At 42.9% G+C, this 25,550-nt stretch overlaps 1 protein-coding gene across 4 annotated transcripts; it reads right to left on the reverse strand.

Annotated features, from left to right (window-relative positions):
* Positions 1–3,839: 3,839 nt before the first annotated feature.
* Positions 3,840–24,443, reverse strand: CCDC47 (coiled-coil domain containing 47). 4 transcript variants are annotated; one of them, XM_039516854.1, is made up of 14 exons: positions 24,255–24,443; positions 21,613–21,712; positions 19,176–19,441; positions 18,178–18,285; positions 15,331–15,505; positions 14,853–14,974; positions 13,345–13,410; positions 12,118–12,219; positions 10,454–10,564; positions 9,758–9,843; positions 8,140–8,198; positions 7,087–7,196; positions 5,584–5,751; positions 3,840–5,271 (listed from the first exon to the last, which is right to left on the reverse strand). In XM_039516854.1, the coding sequence occupies exons 2-14, from the start codon at positions 21,629–21,631 to the stop codon at positions 5,191–5,193; spliced, it is 1,473 nt and encodes a 490-aa protein (XP_039372788.1). In that variant the 5' UTR covers positions 21,632–21,712; positions 24,255–24,443; the 3' UTR covers positions 3,840–5,190. The 4 variants fall into 4 exon arrangements, with proteins under 4 accessions (XP_039372788.1, XP_039372790.1, XP_039372789.1 ...); XM_039516856.1 differs by having other exon boundaries at positions 21,598–21,712; XM_039516855.1 differs by lacking the exon at positions 21,613–21,712.
* Positions 24,444–25,550: the final 1,107 nt, after the last annotated feature.

A 25,550-nucleotide genomic window follows, 5' to 3' on the forward strand; every position in this document is an offset into this window, starting at 1 on the left:
GAACCAGCCACATAACTAACCCCCCCCCCGCCGTGGGGATAATGAGGGGGGGGCCGCAATCCTCGAGTCAGCCCTATGCCCCCCCCAACACACACACAGCGGGTAAATGGGGGGGGGTGCAGTCTCTGAGCTAGCCCCTCATGCCCACACCCACGCTGAATGGGGATGGGAGAACAAGTCCTCATTTAAGGGGGTGGAAAGAGAACCCCGGAGCTGGTTAAATAACTCCACCCCTGTCGGTGGCACTAGGCATAACCCTAGGTAACTGGCGGGGGGGAAGACCACGAGTGTGGATGAAGCCCCCCTGCTCTAGGCCTAAGTAAACCAAGCCCCCCCCCCCCCATGATGAACTTTAACTAACCTAAGTGGCTGCAAAACAGAATGTGTAACCGTTCAGTTATCAGTTGCAACACAGCTCAAACCGGTCTCAAGATAACTGCAGAAGGAAAAATCACTAACGAGCTGCAGCTGCCAAGGTTGATGTAACTGCTACAGGGGGAAGGGGGGGGGAGAGATCAGCTTGGGTATAAAAAAGGGGAAACTGCTTGTATCAGTGTGCTTGATTTGAGACATGTTAGCCTCCTTGCACCCGCTTTGAGATCTCAAACTTTGTCTGTTTCTCCACGCTGGTGTGTTCATTGGCACGAAGCACACCGGGCAACGAACCCTGTTGTTGCCCCCTCGGGCCCTCTGTGCCGGCAACACCCCCATCTCCACGCTCCCAGGGAGTGAATGGAAGTGACCCAGCTTTGCACCTATTTGTGGAATCCTTTAGGTGAAGCTCCGAGATCTGGCATTTTGCCTCAGAAAGATTGCAGGATTGTCCATCCTTTGAAACCACATAGTGCAGACACTGGAGGTTGAAAAGCCATCTCAGGCTTGGATGGATGGGATAATAAACTTCCTCTGCACACTTTTTTACAGTAGTCCAAAATAATGCAGTAACAGCAAAACTGTAATTTTTTCAGTATTACCAACTTTTCTTATAGCCCCAGCTTCTGGACCATATGGGAGAATATCAGTTTCTATTTAAATTAAATTTCCAGCCCAGCTGAGGGCAAAGAAAACAAAAAACTGGAAAATGTAAGTTCATTAAATCTACCTAAAAGCAAATAAAAAGACCCCCCAACCTGTATTTTTTAATCTTGTGATGTTCAAGCCAACCATGATTTTGGGTGGCCTGATGCATGCTTTTGAAGGCATGGGTTAGCAACACAGTTAAGACTATGACATCAGAGTATACTAGGAACTTTTATAAAAGAGATAGCAACAATTTACAAAATAGTGTTTGTGGATGTAAGTTTCAAAATAATATACAAAATATTCAAAATAATAATTTTGGATGAGAAAATGAGCCTTGGCCAGTTAGGATTATTAAAATCTCATACTTCAAAAGTACATAAATGAAAACTCCATGCTGTGGTCAAAATTCCAACTTGAGTAGTTATTTCCTATAGCAGTACCCTGGCAGTTTCTGATGTACAGTATTCAGTATTATTCCCTTTCCCTCAAAACTGTATTCTTGATGCTATGAGTTATTAAATACCTCAACAGCTGCCACATTCACTAGAGGGGACAGTATTATAGGACCAGGCAATGACCTTTTTACCGTTATAGCACCTTCCATTGAAGGATCTCAATGTATTTTACAAACATGAGGAGGAGGTAAGAATTAGCCCAATTTTACAAAGAGGTTAAATTTCTTATCCTCTTGGTCTAAATCCAGGACTCCTGCCTCCTAGTCCCCTTTCTTCAGCACAGGCTGAACCAGTAGTAAAGGTTGTAAAAGGCTGCCTGCAAACACCTTTTAGAGGAAAGATGTAGAGAAAATGCAACTGAGTGCAAACCAAAGCACTCAGAAAATAAAAACAGCAAGACACCAACCCACCTATGTGACTGTAGAGGTTTGTAATGCAGGAGAGCCCCTCTGTGATTCAAGAACTGTCAACTTACCGCAGCTCTCTCTTCCAGAAAGCCAGTAGGGCCACAGTACATGAAAGACATGCCCTCAACCCCTAGGTATGTCTACACAGCAATAAAAGACCTGCCGGACAGCCACAGCTGGCACAGGTCAGCTGACTCAGGCTCACAGGGCTCAAGTTCTGGGGCAGAAAAATCACCCCAACTTCCACCTTTGCAGGGTCCAAGAGTTTAGGCTCCAGTCCAAGCTCAAATACCCTTGCCAGTTTTTATGTTCCTCTGCTCCCGCCAGTTGTCTTGTCTCAAGACTAAACGTGACCCACTTTTTTTCCCCCCCAACCCTTTCCTCATAGATCAGGTATTCTAAACAGTTTATCCACATCTTTCCTAAAGTCTGGTGCCCATAAATGGGCACAGTACTCTTGCTGAGGCCTAACCAGTGCCAAATAGAACAGGACAATTATCTCCCATGTCTTACATACAACATTCCTGTTAATACACCCCAGAATGAGTATAGCCTTTTTCACAGCATCACATTATTGGCTATAACCCCCAGATCCTTTTCACCAGTACTACCACTCAGCCCATCTTGTAGTTGTGCATTTGATTTTTCCTCCCTAGGTGAAGTACTTTGTACTTGTCTTTACTGAATTTCATCCCAATTCTCCAACTTGTCAAGGTCATTTTGAATTCTAATCTTGTCGTCCACAGTGTTTGCAACCCCCAACTTGGTGTCATTTGCAAATTTTATCAGCCTACTATCCACTTTATTATCCAGGTCCTTAATGAAAGTACTGACTAGAACCACACCCAGGACTGCTAGCTCTGTTCTCCCAGTTTGACAGCAAAATATTGATAACTACTCCTTGAATACCATCTTCCACCCAGTTGTGCACCCACCTTATAGTCATTTCAGATAGCCCACACTGCCCTCGTTTACTTATGAGACTATTGAAATATACAAAAATATTTCAAGCAGGAAATTCAAATCCTCCAATTCTTTGTATTTACAAGAGTAGGCTGGTTTGCACTGAGACCAGCACATGGGGGTGTCTAATTTTAGACTTGTAATTCTTGGCTTCTTACAAGTTCCTAAAGCTCCTGATGTTTGAAAGGAGAACAGGAGACTTGAACCTGTATTTAGAGGGCAAGATACATTAAACTGTCCTGTGACTAGTATTACCTCCCAAAATATTAATACTGTTGTAGATTTACCCATGCCCTTATGATGCAAAGATGGGCTGTTGCCTAATGCTCTAAATTCTAGAATCTCATTTCCCCCCGCAAGGTCTCAGCGCTACCAAGTGGAAAGGGCTAGGACACTAGTATTTCATCTATAGCAAGCAAGGGGGTCCTGAAGTCACTCGAAACTTGCTTGATTTCTCCGTGTAAAAAGAATGGGTATTATATGGCAATTTCTATCCAGAATGCTAGATGGGCTTATATACTGAAAGCCGACCAAAAGATAATAGCTTCTCTTAGGAGACAGCACTCTTGATGACAACAAGTTGCTGGAGCAGAGTGGAAAAACAGAACTCTAATGAGCTGGTTCAATGTACATTTTTAAACATAATAGTAGTTCTCATAGAAGATACGAGGGTTTAATAGAGGCTATACTCAAAAGGCACAAGGAGTCCACCAAAGTAAAGAAGGCGGTTAGAATGTTTCAGTTATATTTTACTCTTTTCATAGATCGTTCGTATGAATGTTCATATTACAAAAATAGCTGCCATGGCCCAAAAGTGTATGGAACTTCAGCAACGCATTCTATTTACTCAAAAGAGCACAAACTAATACTTTCTTTAAAAAGAACGTTGTGAAGCTGTACAACTTGCACCCTCTCAAGCTAAATAGAGCGAAAAGAGTAAAATTACACAGAAATTTATGCTATTTTTGGCTTTAAATTACTTTTCACCAGCTGTTATAAAATGATTATATTTGTATGTCTATCACAATTACAGATTTTTGCATTCAAAACTGTGTAAAATGTCTCATGCTGTAACAAAGGCTTTTAGCACATGCTGTTTCAACAGCAGCTCATTGTTATTGCCTCAGAACGAAATTATATACTCAAAGCATCAAACAAGAAAATGCAAGAGAAAGACACACAGATTATTTCCCCAGAAAAACGACTGCATAAAGTAGGTTACAAAAAAAAACAATAAAATGCTTTCTAGGTAGGAAGCATCTATGAAATGCAGCGCTTAGACAGCAGTGTGCTTGTACAGTTGTGTCCATTTCTTCCCCCCTAACTCCACATGCATCTCTCCCCCCACCTGAAGCTTAAAATCCTGAAATAAATAACTATTTCAACAGATCAAAAAAGCTATATAACCTCTAAAAAATTTTTTTCCTTGCTTAGGGAAAAGAGAAGTTGCACAGATATTTAATTGCAAATCTAGCCTCTTGCTGAACATTAAATAGGCAGCAGCTGCCATCAAAATGAGGAAAATATTTAAGAGGCAACTTCGTACACTAAGAGTATTCAAACCTAGAGGAAGTTGCCAACTCACCATGCATTCGCTTCTGAAGAAGAAACAAAGTACAGAATTCACATTGTATTACGCTGTCAACATTCACAACTACAGATAAGAAACAGTGCTCATGTATGCCATTCCCTGATATCTAACCGACCGACAGCTTTTATCTTTATGCCAACCATAGCATAGATTGTGCAATACTGTTTCAGTGCCCTGTGTTTAAAAGTTATCTTTCTAAATTATACTGGTTTTAAATCCCTGAAATATCCATACCATATATGGAAGGCTCTAGGTTTTGCACCTTTACAAGCTTGATGCAGATATAGAAACACACCAATGTTTATCGTGCAATTTCACTAACATGGGGGAGGGCTATTTTCCTCCCCCTAAATTAAGTGGAAAAAATTACCTGTAACATTAAAAACCTAAATCAAAGCACTGATGTAAAGTTACTGGTAAAGATTAAAAGTTTTATAATCTTTTTTCATTTTAAAAATCACAAAAGGAGTTCAAGGGATGTTGCAAGTTTTTTGAGTTTTTTAAAGCATCAGAAGTAGCAAAATAATCCAACCATCTGGAAGAAAGCTGCAGAGACAAAACACCCTCTATACATATCTGTATGTTGTTGTAATACCCAAATTAATTGTTAAGTAGCGTGAATGCAAAGAGCATTTCTTTTAATGGCCAATAGTGTTTGAAGACGTGTAAGGTTATGAAATTAACTAGTTCTTTGTACCCTGTGAATTAAAAGTCTACACAGGGCACTGAGCTCAAGTTTCCCACAACGGTTTCACATGGCTTTCACTTTTATTTGCTTCATCTTCATCTGCTTCTTCTCAAGTTTTTTCTGCTCACGTCGCAAAGCAGCTTCCTGGAGGAAAGGATACAGAGAACTGAATGAACATCAGTACTCTCAATGAAAAAGCAAGCTGACAATTTGAGAAGGTCAGGATAACTCGGCTAATTAAGGTAGTGTTCAGGATGCAGTCTCCTCTAGACACACAGACTGGCAAACAATTAACAAATCAATACATAAGTGAAAACCAGCTCCACTTTATCTCAGATCTCCAGCAGGACAGAAGATAATACACTGCCATGCTTCTGGAATACCTACAAGTGAGGCTCGTAACGTATGGGAGACGCTTGCTGTTAGTTCTTTAGCTGTTCTGAAAAGCCATTATACCTCCAGCCGGCGCTGTTTCTCCGGATCTTCCTCATTCATAATTCGCTCCTTCTCTGCCCGTTTCTTCTCTTCCCGGCGGGACTGGGCAGCCTCCTGCCTTTGCACATGAGTCAATTTAAGGAAGTTCTCTTCTACTCTGGCCCTGTTCTTATCAGCTTTTTGTTTACCCTTTCCCCCAAGAGACAAAAATAAAAACAGTTAATACAGATAAATGATTGGCACTAAGGCAATGTTCCAACAAGCAAAAAGAGGGACAGTGTCTGGAATAGCTACAGACACTAAAAATAGCTCCTCTCAATATTTAAATGGCAGTTCTACTCTGAAAGAGTGATTCCACATGTATTGCTCCCAGATTAAACCTGTCTGGTTAACGCGTAAAAAGTGTGGTCCCCCCACCTTTCTCCAATATTGGTCAGCTATACAAACTCGGCCCAGGACCTAAGTATGAAACTGGATTCTTTCCTCATTATTTCAACAGCAGTAAAGGTTCTGCAAGTCAAGTGCACAGTCACACAAATACAGTCCCATTGCAGAGGTGTAATTGACTGGAACCTAGTTCTGTGGGCCTTATACAAGGAGGAAGAGAAGCCAGTTCACTCTCAGCTGTACTGGCTTTGCAGAGCTAACAAGCGTAAAAAGCCATTACAAAAATTGTGTTACTAAAGCAAGCAGGTCTGACTCATACATGCATGGAGCAGATTTGCTGCTGAATAAAATGGGGCTACTTATTTTTTGTGTTTTTTTTTTTTTTAATATAACAACTTTTCAGAGTGGAACCCCACATTAGTAAAATATGGACAAGTATATGGTCTCTTTTACTTCAAGAAAGCTTTAAAAAGTTTAAGAGGAATTTTCCTTACCAACATGCATCCTAGATATGGAGATTTATCATCTAAAGCCAATAAATGCAAGATCTTTATATACCACCTTTCATCTAATTACCTCTTAAAGTTATTTGCAAATACCCTTTCCTATGGCCTTTGTGTGCATTGGTTTTTGATCATCTGAACTCTTCACCTTCTCTTCAGACTGAACTACTTTTTTTTTGGCAGATACTCAACTGTACATAACTGTTGCTATCTCTAATCACCCCTCCCTTCCTCCCATCGCCAAGTAAGACTGTGGTTGTATCGGCTTCCTTGAGTGCAATAGTTTGAATGCTTTTCTTATGCAACAGGAAGCAAAGAATACCAAATCCAACTGATATTCCCCATATGATTTAAGGCAAGCAGAATGTAATCACCATAGACGTTACATTTGAATTTTAAGGCTCCTCACCTTACAAATCTCAAGGGGTAACCATGTTAGTCTGTATCCACAAAAACAACAAGGAGTCCGATGGCACCTTAAAGACTAACAAATTTATTTGGGCATAAGCTTTCGTGGGTAAAAAACCCACTTCTTCAGATGCACCTTCTTCACCTTACAAGTTACCATGGGACCTTTAACCATAAGTAGTTTTATATCTTATCTGACAGCAACACACAGGAGCACGTGACTTACTTCTCTGTTTAGACGGAACTTTTTCGCTTTGTCAATAGAATAAATAACCATGTTCATCAAAGGCAGCAAAGCCTCCATATCCTTTGGGGAAGTGTTGCCTGAACCAGGAACTGTAAAGCAAAGACATTTTCATCAGATTAATTCGGGAAACTGGAAAGGCTTTTGCTATTAATTAGAATGCCCTCTCCACATTGCTCAGCCTGCTTATAAAAGTCTGCAAAGAAAGATGCTCTAATCCTCCTTTCAAAAATGAGTTAATTAGCAGAAGTATTTGCTTTGGAGATTAAATTCAGATACTTCAGATGGCAGCAGGCACATTTCTCTCATACTAAACTTCCAGATTGATTAAGAATACAACCATGGTTTTATACTGGTATGAAATTCCTGCTTTGATCATTGCAAAATACAATTTAAAGGCCACATTTTGCCCTCTGATATGCCCACGGCTTCCTCTGTAGTCAATGGGAGGTTTGTATATGCATTTGAAGGGAAAATTTGGTCTTTGCTGAAAATAACTGGAGTCCCTGTAGGTTTGTTTTTAGTTTAAAGGGTGCTAAGCCTGGCAGCCCTGACAGCTTCTATTAGTCCAAAAAAACAAGCACAGCACAGACAGCAACAGGCATGACCATAAGCTGTCCCTCACTGTCCCAATGCTGACCTACTGGGATCACCATTAGGGATGACATTCAATTCTTGATTGTGGTGATGGCTTGTGGGATATGGACATCTACCCACAAAAAGTGGACAGAAAACAAATTCCTTCCCCCAATACCATAAAACTGCAATCAGACCAGAATGACTTTTGATCATTATTGACCTGGGCTGAATTTGAACTGGTAACCTAGAGAACCAAAGCTCCATTATCAATGCCATATACCACCCAGTCCTTTACTGTACATTATTGCATCCCTTTTACTTGTTACTCAGGAATCCTGTACCTTTATCTACTTGCATTTAAGTCACTAGAAATACTGTCTACGATCCCAAAAGTGGCATGGCTTGGACACAGTGATCAGACTGTTACCAGATATGTTATCAGAAACCTTTCCTTACCATTAAATGTAAACAATAGTGTCCTTTTAGTGTCGGGCAGTTTTAAAGGCTGACCCTCCCTGTCAGAAGAGAGGAAATAAAGGAGTAGTTGGAATAAGAGAACACAAAATAGGGACATAACATTGTACTGTGTATTTCTTAACACACACTAGACTACTGCAGAACTGACAGCCTCTTGCAAACAGCTGGTAGCATTTAAAAACAATATAACTGATATTCAATTATTTTTTCATTGACACAAAACAAGGTTTCAAACAACAGTTTCCCTTGAAGTGAATTTTTCCCCCCATCCAAAAGACATTCATAAAATAAGTCTTAACGTCTAAGTAGGTAGGCAGCACCACCCACTCAGTAACTGATGGAGGCAATCCAAGATCCAGTGCGCTACTGAGAAGATTCATACATTTGCTCCATTTCTGGGTTCTATGACTCATTTCACAATCTAACACAATGAGCGATATAAGTGCCAGAAAATTGGAAGTGAAAAACTCCTATAAAATCCAAGTCTTGTCTATCACATAATCACCCTCTCTTCATTCGAAGCGCCCTTTAAGGCCAGCTTCTCCAGCAAAATCCAAATGCCAATCCACCACAGAAAAATACTTCATTCCTGTATGGAATACTGTACCTCCAAAGGGCAGTCCATCTGTGTACTCCTCACCTCATGCGCAGTTGCCTTTTTGTGGTATCATCAGCCTAACTTTAGCTTGGTAGTCCCTGAGCACAGGGAGCTTGTCTTCATATTTATAGTGTACATACACCCCTTGACACTATGGAAACCAAGTCCCTAAATTTCTGCTGGACGCTGAGGCGCCTAGTGCTTTCAGTATTTTGCACACGTGCTGATTTATTCTCTTATTGCAATGTGGGAATGATATGGGCTTCATAAATATATAAATAAATTATTCACAGCATATCGGGCCCGTGTATTGGTGCAGCATTTGCTTCAGATTATTGGATATATTGTTAGCAGGTACCCCAAGTGACAGCACTTTGAAAAAGGAGGCCTGAAGCAATGAAAAAGTCAGCGAGTCTGTACTTCTACAACACAGGCGAGAACCAGGGAGGAAAGATGCAGCCAAGATAAGGAACCGAGGGCAGAACGGTAAAGACAGCTTCATGTGAGAAAGGGTAAGCGACCCTTGGTTTTCTTAGAATCGTCAACCTCAATTAAACAAAAAGATGCAATATCGTTTCTAGGATCCACAATGAATGCAAACCATGGTTTTCCAGCCACTGTGTACATGGTTTGTGATTGGTATTTCTAGGTTCTTCATCCTTACTTTACTGAGACCCTTTGCTGGCAGTTGGTCACTTCCCAGGCAGCAGTGCATGCTATACCTGGCAATTGTTAAACTGGGTGGAGCAGCCCAAGTTCCAATGAAGTCAGATCACACAACTGAATGGAGGGCAACAGACACCCGATCTTAGAAAACTAGCAAAGCATCTGAAAACGTTGGGAACTTCTGGTTACCTGCTTCATCGTTACTTCCTATTTCTATACATCTCCCCCAATGCAACAGGTAGCCTGCTAGAATACTCAGAGAAGTATGTCAGTCTATACACTGTCTGCTGCTCTGTTATAATAGCTATTAAAAGATGCTAGTTTCATACATACTCTTGCATAAGTTTTGGACCGGAGAACTGGTCTGAAAAATGGACGGACTCAATCTTGTCAGCATAGTGTGTGAGGAAATGTACCATCTGAAAAAGAAACAGAGATTAGTCTTTCATACAACCAATTCATCTCCAACCCGTCCCCTGAAATGGTTTGCTTATATTGTCTCTGCGTCCTGCTTTTTTGACAATTCTTGTGCTCAAGTTAACACCTTGATTTAGTGACTCTTGCTAGAGAAGAACTCCATGCAGACAAACTACATCCTCGTCCTGAGCGAATGTTAGCAACGCAAGGATGTAAGATGGAGAGTTCTCATTTGGGGCATGACATTTCATCCATTTATCAGCCACAACTTTGAAGGCGTATACTGAAGGTCTTTAACACTACACCACTTCGGCAATGCTGCTGTGCCTACGTCAGCACTGCAAAGGACAGCTTAAGTCCCAAGTTTACAATGGATACGCCAATATATGAAAGTTAATACAGATGCTTTCTCCATTAACAACTATCTATTTTCTGTCTCTTGCATTTGCTTTGGGAGCTTTATTTCTCAGGATTCTCTAAGGGAGAGAACGATGCGACATTCAATTCCCTGCTGTATCATCTGTGAAAGATTCCACACTGAACTCCAGCCTTAAAATGGCCAAGCCCATCAAGAAAATGCCTGAGAGTTTCTACTTGTTGTTTCAAAGTTACCTTTGTGTCCATCATTCCCTCTGTGATCTCTCCCATCTCTGACAGGATAGCCAGAGACTCTGGAAGCCCATACTTTGCCCCAGACTTGGGTTTGTCACTGCAGAACTCACTCTATTGGAAGGAGAAGAGAAAAAAAAAAGTGTGTCTTTTATTGGGTTTGAACAGTGCCTAGCAACAATGGGGATCCTGGCCAGTACTGAAATACAAATAAACATGATTTACTGTTTCTTAATTCCATCTGACTGAGGACAGACATTTTCAGCATGAAGTACACTCCCACAACACCGTTAACACCCCAGATACTAACATATATATTGTATTCTTAATTTAGTATCTTTTTTTAAGTTTTGAGAGGTTACTTGCAATTTATTTTTACAGATGAGATGAAAATTGACGGTAGGGACATGCTGACATGGATATATCAGGGAAACTAATGCATCTTACATTGGTTTTGGCAATATAGCAAAGTCTGTACAATGAAGTGCAGCAGCAAAACTGACCCACATCTTGCCAATTTCACTTTGCTGCTGCTGTTTGGGGAAAGTTACAAGCAGCAGCAGGGGCTCTAGAGTAGTCTACAGAGTTGGTCACATCAGGGAAGATTCTTTGAAAGTATCAAGACTTGAAAGTGGATTTTTTTTTTTTTAAGGAGGGGATGTTAGTGAAAATTTAAATTCTGCAGAAATTGACGGCTTAGGCACGCTGACTTGCCAGAGAAAGTTCCCCAGTCATCACTAGTGAGTAGATTTTTCAAAATCGGACAAAGTAATTGATGCTGGGTTAAGAGAAATCAAGCAAAAATTTAGAGCACCTGTCGACATAGCTAAAACTCAATTTCAAGAGACCCCTTGTAAAGGTGACAAAGAAGTTCCCTTTCCCTTCTGCTAAAATTGCAACACTTCAATCTCCCTGGACACTCAACAACAGACTTAAAAGTGGCAATTCTTCAACAAAAAAACTTCAAAAACAGACTCCAACAAGAAACTGCAGAACTGGAATTAATTTGCAAACTGGACACCATTAAATTAGGCCTGAATAAAGCCTGGGGGTGGATGGGTCACTACAAAAAGTAATTTTCCCTCTGCTGATACTCACACCTTCTTGTCAACTGTTGGAAATGCGCAACTTCCACCTTGATTGCATTGGCCTCATTATCACTACAAAAGTTATTTTCCCTCCCTTGATATTCACCCCTTCTTGTCAACTGTTAAGAATAGGCACTTCCACCTTAATTGAATTGGCCTCGTTAGCACTGATTCCCCTCCCTCCCCCTCAACTTGGTAAGGAAACTCCCATATTTTCATGTGCTATAATATATATTCTGCTTATGGTATTTTTCACTCCATGCATCTGATGAAGTTGTTACGCCCCAATAAATTTGTTAGTCTCTAAGGTGCCACAAGGAGGACTCCTCATTTTTGTCAATCCAGAAGCAAATCAGTGCCAGTTGCTTTAGGATGTGGATACTTGTCCACTGGGAACAGGACTGAGAATGCATTTCCCAAATTAATTCTTATAGGCCACTTAGCCTTCAGGTGGTAACAACTTTCAGTTATTCCAAACTGGCCCTGGACTTGAACAAGCAACCTAGAGATGAAAGCCTTTATACCCCATTCCCAATCGCCTGAACTATCCATTTACTTCCAACTTGAACACACACATACCAGGTCCTGCATTTCCTTCTGAAGTCGCACTAAGGCTTTTCTTGTTCCAACAGCAAACACATAGGTATCCATATCTTCATCATTCATTGTTACTTTTATTTGCTGAGAAAAAGAGAGACCAGTAGTGACTGCATTAATACTATTATTATTTGTATTATCATAGCACCTAGGAGCCATAATCACGGGCTAGGACCCCGACAATAGACTCCCCCAGCCATGGAGCACTTGCAATGGACAGATCCAACTCTTATTGTGGAACAAAATGTTTTCACTACAAAGTTAGCTGTACCTTTTCTTTTGAAATATCTAAAAGAAAATCTCAGTCCAGCTACTATATTCAGGTGTTATTTTAACAGGGATAAAGCTATTCTGTTTATCTCTGGACTTAATGGCTTTTCTCACTCCTAAAACCATATGGTAAGTGTCTAACAAAATTAGAACGCGGTGTTCCCCATCTCAGGGTTTATTGGCAATGGGCAACGTAGCAGAGCTTTAGGAGGATTCAGTTTGAGAGCATACTGGATAGCCAATAGCAGACTGTTTGCATGCATTTGCCACTTCTAAATGAGATAGAATAAAGAATACACCAACAATATAAAAAGTAAAATATAATAGGAAAGATATGAAAAAGTAAAACCTCATAAGTACTAGCAGAGCATTCCCCTTCCCCCCAATTTTTCCTTACAGCATGCCTAATGGATACTGTATGGATTCTGGCATTTATACTTTGACAGGGCATGTATATGGGTATATAGGCTCCCATTGTCCCTAACACTAATAGCTGCTAGACACCAATTAGCTTTACAAGATGCACAATACCGGGCAGATAACAGATTACCCAGTGTGATTAGGCTGCACTCATAAAAGGGTTCAAAAGACAGAACAATTGTTCAAGACTGCAAGTCACAAAAGCAAATTTTGTCAAGATGAAGTCGAAGTGTGACGGACTTGGTTCACAAAACCACACACACAGTAAAACCCAGAGAGACACAAACAATTCACCAGTCATCAGAAGTTTGGTGCATCATAAAAAAAAAAAGAGGAAGAACGTGAATGGTGTTTGCAGCTCATTTCACAGAGTTACTTTGTTTGAAGGAAGATGGAAGAAAGCTGCACTTCTCTCTGAAGCCACCATCTGGCTAGTTGTGGGAAAGACCAAAAGCCCAATGGAGTTGAAGGAATGCAACAGGAACTATGCACAGTAAATCTAAAGAACTGAGTGCATACCACTTGGTCACAGGCTGGCCTCATCATACGAGCAAGTACATTCAGAAGGTCTTGCCTCTTTAGAAACTGAAAGAGAGAATGTTTTAGTACAGTAGACAGTGCTGCAGTTTATGCATATTTAGCAATTTACTGGAGTGTAGTAGCATCTACAGGCAGGCTAAGGTCTTGTCTGCACACACAAAGATTCACTAGATTAACTTAAATATGCCTAGTTAAGCTGGTGCCACTTTGTGTGTTGACTGTTGGTTTAAAACTGGTTATATCCGTTTAGCCTGTGCCAGTTTAACTAATTGGTATAAAAATCACAGCTATAGTTAAACTGGCACCACTTTGTGCAGAGACCAGGTCTTAGAAACCGACAAAGCTTTCCATTCTGCGTTTGCTCCAGTGATCACAAAAAGGATGTATTTAGCACCACATATATGAATCAAATATTCAGCTTTTTTATATGGAAGACATCGGAGTTTCTTCATGTCTCATTGGAATCTGTTCCTATAATACTAAGAGCGCCTTCTGCTAAGATGGAAGTAAACGGACATGAAGATGAATAAATGTAGTTGTCAACATTGCGAAGGGACAGATAATTTGGGACTGGCTACACTGTAGCGTCTGATGGGAAGTTTGTGCAGATAGTAGTTAGAAGTTCAAAGGTTAAAAAAAAATAGGATTTTCAGCCTAAATGGTCATGACAGGCAAAGGCAATTAAAATGGAAAATTTTAAATATCCAGTTTACTTTTGACCATTTTATGCTATTTTTTTAGACCATTTTCATTCTCCAAGCTAAACGCAGATGCTGCAAACGCTTACTGCTGGAGCACAGCATGGTGCTTATTAGTCTCGTGGTTTCATTTTTTGGTTCTCATGAGCTAGGTCAAATCTGTAGTGTTCAGCTTGTAAGCACTGCAGGGAAATATTTACATCCAAGCACAAAAACTTTCCATTGAAATGGGGAGAGGGGGAAATCATGGAAATATTTCTATTGATCTTAGGTTGGATTGCTTTGCCAAGCTAATAAGAAAAAGACAAGTTCTCCCCGCTCCAGCTGACGAGCATTCCACTGGTTCAAAACCCAGGACTTGATACATTAAGTGAATAAAAAAAAGCACTACTAGACTGAAGGACCACTGACAGCTTTACAGTCCAATCTTTTATCCACCATCATGACCAGGAACAACTGCCCCACAGCACTGGACAGTGGGAGTTCTCCACTTTCCAGAAGTATGAAGTACTCATTGGTACTCTTCTCAGATCATGACAGATTGGATCTTAAAATGATAGTATAATAATAAAAGTGACTATGTAAAAACTGGCCACTACTTATTCAGCAAAACTGCTTCCTGTGTGTATTCGGAATCCAGTCCGCAGACCTGAATTATAAAAAGAAAAAGCCGTACCAAGGCCTCTAGCTACCCAACCTGGGGAGAGGGAGGGAGAGAGCACTTGGACAAAATTTGAACTTCCACATGTTAGTTAGTGGAACAATACTGCAAGATTCCCCCACCCTTACCTTTAGCTGGATAAGCATTCCCTCACAGCACACCCTGCCAGAGCACCATAAGTTGTATATGTGTTCGTTTTCTTGGTTGAGCTTCCCTGTGCTTGTGGCTTCTTTATTTGTGCCATCATCCCCTGAAAGTAAGACTATATTAGTTAAAGGAAGTGTGATCTAATGGTCGGTGACAAGTAGTGAAATGGCATCATTAGGATTAGAATTCAGGTATTCCTGGGTTATTCTATTGGACTACAGTGCCATCTTAATGTTCTCTTATGCAACTTATTCTACACCATTATGGTCGCTGCATTTAGATAGCATTTCAGCATTGGAGGGGTGGTGTATTACCTCAATGCATGCAGAACTGCCATTAATTTCAACAAGTGCTGCCAGAGAAAAGGTTATTCCTCTCCCCAGCCCATTCTCATCAGTAATATAAGCCAGTCACATTCAAAGCAGCGAATAGTTGGGCATAGCAACTGCAAAAACTTACCAACAAGGGCAAAGTTACTTTCCAGCAACTCCCTGTGACTGTTGAACCAGGCCTGAGCTAGCCGGTTGTTTTTATTCTTCCCAATGATGTAGTTCATGATGTATGCAAGAAGACCAGTTACCATTAAGATCTCCATGTAGTAACTCTCCCAACTGTTTTGAAGATGTGCAGGGACCTGTGGTGAGTGAATGAAGCAATTTTATTACTGGATGTAATGGATTCTGCACAATCATTTGTTTTGGAACGTGTAAGTTACCAGAGAAGCTTCATCCCTGAATGACAGCGATAAGCTTTGCTAAAGTTATGCTACAGAGTTGAGCCTAATTAGGGCCAACTTTGTTACTGACACATGGCTTATTTTGTACTAGCAGCAATCATGCTGGAAGATAGTTGATACAGTATTCTGTGACCTTAGGCTCCAAGCATTCACACTCTAAATACTACTGCAATAATATTTGTATAAAATATGCCTTGTGTTGTACCATACGAAAGCTAACCGCACTCTGGTTATTAATAGAATTGTAAAGTGCTATAATGTTATATGTGAAGTTACGAATTCCCTCTGTATGATGTTTCTAAAATGTGTTTGAACCAGACAAGTCTTGGGAATAGGTAAACAGATTTTTTTCCCCCAAGGGAAAAGCCTCAATCCAGGTGCAATCATAGACAATTGGCAATCACAGTCAAGTGACCCTCCATTGGCATACTGGAAGCTGAATGGGCAGATCAATTTACATTGCATAAAGTACCTCTGGGCAAGAAACCAGCATGGAAAGTTCTCCATCAGACTCCGTGGCACTTTTCCTCACAGGAGGGGCACTGAACTTTGAGAAGGATACATTTCAAAAGTCCACCGGACTATAAGAGAGAGGGGGGCAAAGAACCCCAAATTATCTTTCAACTCAGACGACAAAGGAATCGAGCACTCTATATTTTGTGGGAGATCCTGACCAAGGTGATGGTCAGCCATCTTGCTGGAAGGAAGTGTGGTAAAAACCTTACCTTGAACCAAGACTGTAGCCTGTTAAGTTTTAGTCATAGAAAGTGTTTTTACTTTTGTTTGTAACCATATCTGACATTATCCCTTATATCTGACCTCATGTAAAATCTCTCTCTGATTAAATAAACCTGTTTTACTTTTATTCTAAATCTATCGAGGACTATGTTTGATTTGAAGTGATTATTAACTCCAAGTAAAGCAACAAGCTGCTATGCTTTGGTCTCTTTAGAGGAGCAACGGACCTTATTATTCCTTTCAATATTCCAGAAGAGGGCTGGACATTTCTGGGCACACAGTTTGGGGATCATTTGGCTAGTAGTAATCAAAGCTAGTGAGACCAGAGCGTGACTTTGGTATAACAAGCAGGCTGCTGATATCAGAATTGCTGAACAAGAACTGCTCAACACACAGACACTCAGTGCATGCTTGTACACTGGCTGAAAGCGTCTAGACAGGGAGCTACAGAAGCAGACCATTTTAAGGCACGCAGGATTACAGGACAAGCAGTGACAACCTCTCACTAGTCTGAATTGCACCCTAGAACATAGCATATACCCAACACAGTTTATACTGACACAGGATCACTGACCAGTGTGGAGAAAAGATTTATTTTCCAAGAACCAGACTGTGCTAATGAATAATCTCCAGTGTAATCAGCCTAGCACCTCATCACGATTGTAACACTATTCTGTTCAGGTTCTTACACCATGCCCATCACTGCATTATCTGAGCACTACAAAAGGTGTGACTGAAAGATGCATTACAACCGTGTTGTAACCAACTTTTGAAAAAGTGTTTTGAGAACACAGTTAGGAGCCATAGTGCAAATAGTGACCAAAATTTGATAGGAAGATCCTGCTGTCTCTCTGTGGAGTTCTCTTTTTGAAGTCATTAGAGGCTGGTTATTAGTTTTACTGCCAAGATATTGCCCCTCAGAAAAAAGAGCTGATGAGGTATTTCCCACTGACACATTTGATTACAACATTTTAGAAAAATGTAACTCTGCCCTTTTTGTCTCTTAACTGCTTTGTAAAAGCTTCAGGTTTTTTTTGGCATCAATAGGACTAAATATTATATATTTCAAATCTGCGATGTTCAACCCCAGCTACACTTAAAACACCCAACAATTTAAATACAGTTGTTATAACCATCATTTTAACATGTTATTTTGTTGCCTGTGTAATCAAGATACACAAATGTGTTAGAGAATCATGTTTTAGCTGTAGTACACTAACTAAAACATGATTTGTTACTATGGTTATAGCATGTTTTCTCTCTCTAACGTAAGGATAAACCATATTCAAAGATGCTTTGGCCAAAACCCATGTTTAAAAATACTATTACTTTTGTTGCAGAGACATTTACTGATCATGGCATAATATTAAGGCAATCTGTGTTCCATGTGATAATAAACTATGACACCAATTCAGTTTGAGTCCACAAGAGTGGGACGTACTAGCAGTTTAACATAGTTGTTTACACATTAAGGAACAAGCCATGTATAGTTGAATACATCAGTTTCAAATGTCATATTACAAATCTGTGACAATCAGCACAATCCAGTGCATAAGAGCACTGGAATGGGACTCAGGAGACCTGATTCCAATTCTGCTACTAATCTGCTATGTGCTGTTGGACATGTCACGTCTCTGAGCAGTTTCCTTTCCCACCCTTTGTCTTGTCAACTCAGATTGTAATTTTTTCAGGACAAAAGACTACCTTTAATTATGTCTGTACAGCAGCTAGAACAAGAAGGCCTTGATCTCTGCAGAACCCTTTAGGGACTACCAGACTACAAATTAATCATAAAATGCTGAATGGAAAAACACTCCGACATGTATACCTACATCAACAATTGTTATGGGGTCTTTGCTTTTGCTGGGAGATGCATCTGTTTTTTCTTCATAGCCTTCAAATTCCTCATCATCATATGGCTCACTCTCAGTATCTCCTTCCTAAGGGATAAGAGCACAAGCAGCCTAAACATCTCAAGCCTGGTAAGCATGTGGCAAATACAACAGATGTGGGACATAAAATAAAGGGATATGCATCATCCCTCTAAAGCAGCCGTCTCTTTGACAATGTTACAGCTGAAATTTTAAAGTTAAGATCAATGTAAATTGCTGGGGTATTAGTGGGTTGTTGTTTTTTTAACTTGGAACATTTCTGCAATAAAATGTTTATGCACAATTTTATGAAGATTTGACAGCCATTTTCTTACATGCATAAAGTGCCTTTCAACCCCAAGGGTATCAAAGTGCTTTATTAACCAATACCCAAATGATTCTCAAAAGACTGTTTTATTTATCACTGAAATGCACCTACCTCTGCAGTGGATCACAGCAATCTCTCAACAGGACACAGCAAAGCATTACAAAGTTTATGATGGGAAGAGAAGATGACTACATGCAATTGAAACTGTATGGGACATTTACGGTGATTATATATTGCCTCCCAAGTTGGACCAGGATGCAAAAGTTAACATCTTTACTTCTACAGAAGTGCCATGGGATCTTTAATCAATGCAACTAGTTGGATCTCCATTTTACAATTCAATAGGAAGATGTTATATCCAGCAGCAGAGCTCTCCCTAGCACTACAATGGATTCACTACCGACTCTAAAGGAAGAGTACCACTGTCTGAATATCTTGGGTGCTCCTTCAAAATATTCCATCTAAATATTGACCCAGCCAGACCCCGCATAGCTTGGAAGATCTGATGGGATCACAGGATAAGTACTGCACTGCGGTATAGTACAAGAACAATTGTGGATCTTGGTTTGATAACTGAAAGGGCATTTCAAATGAGAGGCTAAGAGGGGCAACGGCATGAATTTGACATTACCTGTGCATCCGCATCATCAAAGTCCTCCTGATTTTCATCGTGACCTTCAAGCTCTACAGTGGCCTCCTCCTCATCATCTTCTGTGGTTATGATCCTCTGGGGAGATTCTGTGGTTAAATCTTCAGTAACATCTTCAAACTCAGCAAAGTCATTATCATCGTACTCCACAATGTCATCTCCGTCCTCAAATTCATCAAACTTGGCCAAAGAAAAGCCCCATGGGACGAACAAAACAGCAAGGAAGATCCACAAGCTCCTCATTGTCACTAAAAAAAATTCAAATACAAAACACTCAGGTTAGAAGGGGGGATTTATTTAGTTCGCTTAAGGTCCTAATACATTAAACCTCTGCCCAATTACGGGAATGCAGAAGGAGACTACAATTATAAGACATCATCTAATCAATTTCTGGGCTCAGGCTCCCTAAAAGGCAAAGTGGGGGGTGGATTGTGAAAATATATCTAATGATTAGCACAAGAGACAGAGACAGGACTCCTGGGTTCTTTCTCAGCTCTAACAAAGATTTGGGGACAAGTTACTTAGTTTACAGATGCGTGAACTGAGACTTAGAAAAGGTACCTCATATTATACTTACATCACATAAAGGCTTGTTTGTAAAATGCTTTGAGATCCTGGCATGAAATACACTATAGAATTGCCAAATCTTAAATTAAGAGGCTTCAGCCCCAAGAAAAGAGATACATTCTCATACTCCTATTCCTCCCCACAATTAAGAGGAGTTCTAGAGATTTTTTCCCCCAGTTTTTCTTAAAAAATAAATAATGCAATTCTTTCTCTACTCAAGTTTTCCAACATGCAACTCACACCTCTCAGGTTTGAGACAGGGGTCTTTTCAGTTCAGGACAAATGACACTGACATCCTAGTCCCTATATACTAAAGGAACTTAAATAGTATATATACAGTGGATCACATTAGCAACTTATCATGAGCCTGAAGGCTGCATCCAATTTGCATGGCATGTAGCAGACCCTCTCGCTTAATATGGAAGTGCAGACTGCAGAGATTCCCTCCCATACAATCATAGCAAGTAACTAGGACTGACAGATCATTGAATTCTGAGAAGTGCGGTCCCACAGACCAGTCTGACTACTCCTGCTAAAGTCTCACCAACTGTTCAAAGAGGAGGCTAAATTCCTTTTTACCTTCATATATACATATATACACACACACACACACACAGAGGTCCTCAGACAAAGGGTTGGATAATGGAATGCAGAATGTACAGGTGTCTGACCCATGTATGCATGCTTCTGGTTCCTTTATCAAGTGTTTGCTTAACACTCAACTATGGGTTCCCTCTCTGCGTTGGTACAGTGCATCATTTAAATACACACCTGATAAAGAAATAAAAACAGTTGCACAAACAAAGCCTAGCCAATTGAAAAGCATAGTCTGACCTTAATCAAGTCAGTTTGCTTACTAACAGTGGTGACTTATACTGAAAAACCTTCCTGAACCAGATTCCTGATCTAAAAGACACAGCAAGGGAATGCGTACATTAAAATTAAATAATAGCAAAATCAACAGACTATTGAAGCTACAGGTGGAGTATTTGCTACTGTTTATTTAGTAAATTTGCCTATCACCATGTCCTTGGGAACATATACAATATGTAAGTTGGATATCTATCACTTTACCCATGTCAGGATAAAAAGGTGGACTAAGTTATCAACTCTGTACTCCTAATAAGACTCTCTCTCCAACAGTATCACTCATCCAATGTCTGAGTGACCAATTCTCTCCAGTTTTTGTTCATTTTAAAGAACATAAGAGACTGCACCTGCAATGATTATTACCTATGTAGTCAGGTCACTAAATGGAAAAATTAGGTAGCAATAGCATCATCAATATCACAAAATACACTTGATCTAATCATTTGAAACAGCAAAGCAGCAATCATGTTCTGTTACTTTCAAAGAGCATATCCTCAATCATCTAAGTTGTGCGTTCAGGAATGGGTCCTGCTGAGCAGTTTCTGCTTTTATTCTGGACCCATTTGTTATGTGTTTAACAAAGAAAATTGGGAAAAGTATGGCTGTTTCACCGGGAGGCAGCGTGGGCCACTGAATAGGAGACTGGACTGGGACACAGGAAACTTGAGATTTGTTCCCAGATCTGCCACTAGCCTGTGGTGTGACCATGGACAAGTCACTTCACTTTCAGTTTCCCTGGTCTCCACTTTGTTTTGTCTACTGATCATAACCTCTAGCATAATGAGGTCTCAACTGGGGCCTCTAAGAGCAATATTAAGTCAACCGCAGCACTTCATAGACACTTGTGGAGGATTACCACCAAGTTTGATGGAAGCAAAGCTCATCTTTCTCATTCTCACTGTGGTGCTGACTTGAATGTTGACTTTTGTTTTAGTTACCTGAAACTAACATAAACCATTTTTGTTACCTTAATGTGATGTACCTTTGAGTACTACTTGCATGGCACCCAGAGCATCCAAAGTATCTTAGAGAGATAACAAATGAGTCCCTTTTTTGAAGGCCTTCCACTCTAGACAGACAGCCTAAATAAGAAGTGTACAAGGGTGTGCATGAGCAAGATACAATGCAGCTAGATAAAGCACTGAAGTTTAGAATATTCCTTAGGAGCTACACAAATTTTCTGTGAATTGAATGAAAATAGTGATACAGTACTACTTATGAAGAGAGAACTAGCATTATAAGGGTAAAAAGATCAACTCAGTCAGGCTGTATGATCAAAGGAACATCCCCCATCCCTCTGGAATAAGGAATTCTGAGACTATTAAATAATATCCAATTACCAAGTACCCTGCCACTTCTGTAAAGTCATATGAAAAATGGATTAGGACTGTGATTCCCAAGAGGTATCTAACTAACAGAGTTGGGTGTCACAGTGAATATATTTGCAGCAATGGAGGCCTAAGCACAAAACTGCTTGAAGCACCATACTTCATAGTGGATCCTGTGTGGCCACGACAATTCACGTGGTGCATAGTTTCCCCCTTCAGAGGAGGCAATTCACCAGCTGATCTGCCTCTGGTAGCAAGAACAGAGTTGGCAGTAACTCACAGCTTCCACAACTGAAAAATGACTCATAGCAATGCCCTGCCCCACAGGGCACAAAGCCACAGTGCTATCTGGAATTTAGGACCTTATATTATGGGGTGGCACTGTTTCTTGTAGGGAGCGGGAGTTTCCAGGATCTCATGACAAGTCCTTAGAGGCACACAGTCAAGGTTAGAGTACCTAAAATTAGCTGTGCCCTAGTTTTTGGGTGCACACCACACACTCTTCCACTCCAACCTGTCAGCTATGTTCTTGGGAGCAGGCAGGGTCCCGAGAGACATTGGTGGCTCACCCCAATGGAGCACATGCTCCACATGCCCAGGGCACACCCACCATGGCTCAGAACCCCAGTGCTCTTAAGGGGGGTGGGGTGTCACTGCCACACACGGCCCAGTGAGAGAAATTAGGAGTTTGGAAGTCAGCATCATTGGAAAGGGGGGAGAGAGAGATTTTGCCAGAGCAGTGTTTTTCAAACCATGGGTCGCAACCCAGTACTGGGTCATGGCATGTAAGGCACTGGGTCACCTTGCCCTGGTCAGCACCGCCAACTGGGATGTTAAAAATCCCATTGTCAGTGCTGCCCAGCTAAGGCAATCTAGTGCCTACCTTTTCCGACACCGCGCTGTACCCCGGAAGCGGCCAAAAGCGGGTCTGGCTTCTAAACAGGGGGGCCATGGGGCTCCATGAGCTGCCCCCACCCTGAGCACCGGCTCCGCCTTCCCATTGACTGGTTGGCGGTACCTGCAGGCAAGAGTTGCAAGAAACTGCTTGTGCGCCTCCACCTAGGAGCTGGACCTGTTGCTGGCTGCTTCCGGGGCATAGCGTGGTCCCCAGTGCCAGGACAGACAGGAAGCCTGCCTCTGCACCCCAGCTGCACCGCTGACCGGAAGCCGCTGGAAGTAACCTTGTGTCCCAACCCCCTGCCCCAGCCCTGAGCCCCCACTAAAACCGGAATCCCTTCCTGCACTCCAAGCCCCCCACCCCAAAGCCTGCACCCCCAGCCCAACCCCCTCCGTACCCCAACCCTCTGGCCCAGCCCTGACCCCCCCCAACACCCCACACTCCTCATCCCCAGCCCAACCCCCTCGCCCAGCCCTGACCCCTCCCACACACCCCACACTCCTCATCCCTGGCCCCACCCCAGAGCCTGCACCCCCAGCCCAACCCCCTCCGTACCCCAACCCTCTGGCCCAGCCCTGACCCCCAACACCCCAAACTCTTCATCCCCAGCCCAACCCCTCGCCCAGCCCTGACCCCTCCCAAACACCCCAAACTCCTCATCCCTGGCCCCACCCCAGAGCCTGCACCCCCAGCCCAACCCCCTCGCCCAGCCCTGACCCCCCCAACACCCCAAACTCCTCATCCCTGGCCCCAACCCAGAGCCTGCAGCCCCACCCCACCCCACCCCAACCCTCTGCCCCAGCCCTGAGCCCCTAAACCCGGCCCCCTCCTACACTCCAAACTCCTCATCCCCGGCCCCACCCCAGAGCCTGCACCCCAGCCCAACCCCATACCATACCCCAACCCTCTGGCCCAGCCCTGACCCCTGCAAACATCCCAAACTCATCCCCGGCCCCAGCCCAGAGCCCTGACCCCCACCTGCACCCCAACCCCCGGCCGTAGCCCAGAGCCCCCTCCCACCCCTCACCCCAGCCCAGAGCCCTGACCCCCTCCTGCACCCCAAAGCCCCCTCCCACACCCCGAACCCCTCCTCCCCAGCTCCGCTGGGTCGCGGGCATCAACCATTTTCTTCAGCTGGCTCCGCAGAAGAAAAGTTTGAGAACCGCTGCTCCGGGGGGTGAGAGAGGCGAGCGCAAGGTGGGGCCTGTCAACCCCGCCTCTCGGGGGAGCCCGAGCCAGGGAACGGCCGGGGGGTCCCCACAGGCCTGAGGCAAGTCCAAGGGGCTCCCCCCGCGGGGAGGGGGGTCGGAGCCGCTCCGGGGTCAACCCCCAGGGCCGCTTCCCAACGCGGGGAAGGGAGGGGGGCTCCCAGCCGGTCCCACGACCCGCCGCCTGTACCTGAGTCCGGCCGGCGCTCCCGCCCGCCACCTAGGCCCAGCCTCGCTGCGCTCAGCTCCCCCCGCAAGCTGCGCACCCTGCGCGCTTTGCGTAGGTGAGCGCAGGCGCAGTGCGAGCAGGGAGGCGGGGTTCCGGGTCTGCTGTCGCTCCCCGCCGGCCAGGCGGCCCGGGAGCAGCTGCCTCGAGCTGTGGGGGTGGCGGGGGTCTGCTCACACACTAACACGTGCGCTACAACCGGCCACCCTCTCGGGTTGCCAGGCAACGGCGCGGCAGCCCAGGCGGTCACGTCGCGGGCCCCTGACGTCAGCGCAAATGGCACTATGACGTCACGCCAAAGCAGGGCTGTGATGTAAGGGAATGCGGTGACGTCCCATCAGGAGGCTCCGCCACGGGATGGCCCAGCCATCTCAGGGTGCTGCATAGTCACGGGGCGCACTGTGGCGAGGTCACTTTGAAACATCACCAGGCTGCATGGGCGCAGCATCACAGCCTGGTGACATTTCATAGGCCCCAAACTGACTTTGTAGCGCGTGAACCCATTAAGAACATAAGGCCTGACATACCGGATGGGTCAGACCGTTGGTCCAGCTAGCCTGGTGTCTTGGCTCGGACATTGGCCAGTGTCAGATGCATCAGATGATATCAAACTGGGAGGGATTGCAACTGCTTTGGAGGACAGGGTCATAATTCAAAATGATCTGAACAAATTGGAGAAATGGTCTGAGGTTAACAGGATGAAGTTTAACAAAGACAAATGCAAAGTGCTCCACTTAGGAAGGAACAATCAGTTTCACACAGGAAGAGACTGTCTAGGAAGGAGTACGGCAGAAAGGGATCTAGGGGTTATAGCGGACCACAAGCTAAATATGAGTCAACAGTGTGATGCTGTTTCAAAAAAAGCAAACGTGATTCTGGGATACATTAACAGGTGTGTTGTGAGCAAGACACAAGAAGTCATTCTTCCGCTCTACTCTGCACTGGTCAGGCGGGCCTCAACTGGAGTATTGTGTCCAGTTCTGGGCACCGCATTTCAAGAAAGATGTGGAGAAATTGGAGAGGGGCCAGAGAAGAGCAACAAGGATGATTAAAGGTCTTGAGAACATGATCTATGAAGGAAGGCTGAAATAATTGGGGTTGTTTAGTTTGGAAAAGAGAAGACTGAGAGGGGACATGATAGCAGTTTTCAGGTATCTAAAAGGGTGTCATAAGGAGGAGGGAGAAAACTTGTTCACCTTAGCCTCTAAGGATAGAACAAGAAGCAATGGGCTTAAACTGCAGCAAGGGAGGTTTAGGTTG

This window comes from Mauremys reevesii, linkage group 27 (genome assembly GCF_016161935.1).
Source record: "Mauremys reevesii isolate NIE-2019 linkage group 27, ASM1616193v1, whole genome shotgun sequence".
Taxonomy (NCBI): domain Eukaryota; kingdom Metazoa; phylum Chordata; order Testudines; family Geoemydidae; genus Mauremys; species Mauremys reevesii.